The 1,947-nt window shown below is 41.7% G+C and overlaps 1 protein-coding gene across 1 annotated transcript; it reads right to left on the reverse strand.

Annotated features, from left to right (window-relative positions):
* On the reverse strand, positions 1-729 carry LOC111885333 (uncharacterized). Its single transcript, XM_023881583.1, has 3 exons — positions 439-729; positions 279-347; positions 1-174 (listed from the first exon to the last, which is right to left on the reverse strand). Exons 1-3 carry the CDS (start codon positions 727-729, stop codon positions 1-3), a joined length of 534 nt encoding a protein of 177 aa, XP_023737351.1.
* Positions 730-1,947: the final 1,218 nt, after the last annotated feature.

Below are 1,947 nucleotides of genomic sequence, written 5' to 3' on the forward strand. Positions count from 1 at the left end.
TCACTCGGAATCATCGTGTTCGTCATTGCCCTCATCGTCCTCGTCATCGTCTTGATCGTCTTCATCATTCTCCCCGGCGTCACTCTCGTCATCAGAATCTTCACTCTCGACGAACATATCAGAATCCTCATCTAAATCGTCAAATAAATCATCGTGAGGAAACTCTAACGGGGGCTGGATATGATCCCTATAAATGTGTTCCACCAAATCAGCACGAAGGGCGTGATGAATGTCGCGATTGTGTACTTCTCTTCTATTCACCCTATACTCTTGTGTACCAATGGCTCCTCCTTCGACATTTGGCAAAACTTAATTTTTGTTGTATCGGCATATCGCTCTTCCTTCGTCTTCAAGAATCATATTATGAAATATGATACATGCATACATTACATGTTGTAACCTTTTCATCTCATATGACCTTGCCCCGACTGTTAGTACTTGCCAACGTCTCTTAAGTACACCAAATGTTCGCTCCACATCCTTCCTAGCTGACTCTTGCGCCTCTTTAAACTTTTTTCTTTTCGGGTCATTATGACATGTAAACGATTTCACAAAAACAGACAAGGGAGGATATATATCGCCAGTAAGATAGTATCCATGCTTATATGCTACCCCATTTGCTTGAAAAGGTACATCATGCAACTTTCCAAGGTAGATATCGTTGAATACCGGCGACTGGTATAACACATTGATTTCATTGTTTTGCACCAGCTGGACCAAAGAATGCATGTCATATCCAAAGATCATGTGATGTGATAGCCTCTAGAATGATCGTCGGCTCTTTGTGGTCGCCTCTCATGTACTAACCACGCCATGTGTTGGGGCATAATGACCAACTCCAATGCATGCAATCGATACTACCTAGCATTCCAGGGAATCCATGCTTGCCTTCATGCACCTTGTACAATTGGTGGATATCATTGATAGTTGGTTTGCACAATATCGTTGCCCATAAACCAAACAGATCGCTCTGCAGAACTTGTACACACACTCTCGCACGGTACGATCTGACATCCTAAAATACTCGTCCCATTTTTCTGCGCCCATGCCGTATGCTAGCTGACGAATTACATCCATGCATTTTCGAATGGGAGAGAAACCTTTTTTCCGCCTTGCATCCCTTTTCCATTGGAAATATGAAAAGAGACCTTTCAAATCGCCAACAATACGTAAGAATAGTTCCTTCCTCATCCGGAACCGACGTCGAAACTTTACAGCGTAGATGTCGTCATCTGCAAAATAATCTTCTATAAGGCGATCGTGTCCGGCTTCGTGATTTCAACGCAACGGCAGCTTTCTTGGGTCAGATCGTGCACGTGATGTTTGGCCTAGTCGGTTTTGATAGTATGTAATCGTTTTCGCCATGACGGAACCGTTAAACTTAGCCTCCTCTACAGCCGTCGAATCGAATGATGAAGATGATGACATTTTGAATAATATTTTTTGGAGAGAAATATAGGTTATGGGTTAAAAAAAAGATAGAATGTTATAGTCTTTATAGGTTAAGAAAAGGGAAATATATATATATATATATATATATATATATATATATATATATATATATATATATATATATATATATATAGCCGTTTGGAATCAAAAAAAGAAAAAATAAATAAACAGTCAATCATGTGAAGAGAGAGAGTACGGGACTCCTTCCCGCCATGTTTTTCCCGCGTTTCCTTTCCCACACCCTTGATGTGGTGTTTCTTCATGCGGGATCGTTTCCCGCGGCTATCCCGCTCACCACTCCATCCGGCCTAATATAAGAAAATATCTGGACAAAAAGGTTAACCTTGCCTATGTGTGTCATTCAGAAGTCGAAGAAGGAAGCACAAATTTGCTCGATGTTGAAGGTAAGCAGGCATGGGGGTGGGGCGATCGTTAGCTTCGTCTCCACCGGCAAGGTGAAATCGGAATCACAGCTGATATCAGAAGTCGGCTTGT

This window comes from Lactuca sativa, chromosome 5 (assembly GCF_002870075.4).
Source record: "Lactuca sativa cultivar Salinas chromosome 5, Lsat_Salinas_v11, whole genome shotgun sequence".
In the NCBI taxonomy this organism is placed as follows: Eukaryota; Viridiplantae; Streptophyta; class Magnoliopsida; order Asterales; family Asteraceae; genus Lactuca; species Lactuca sativa.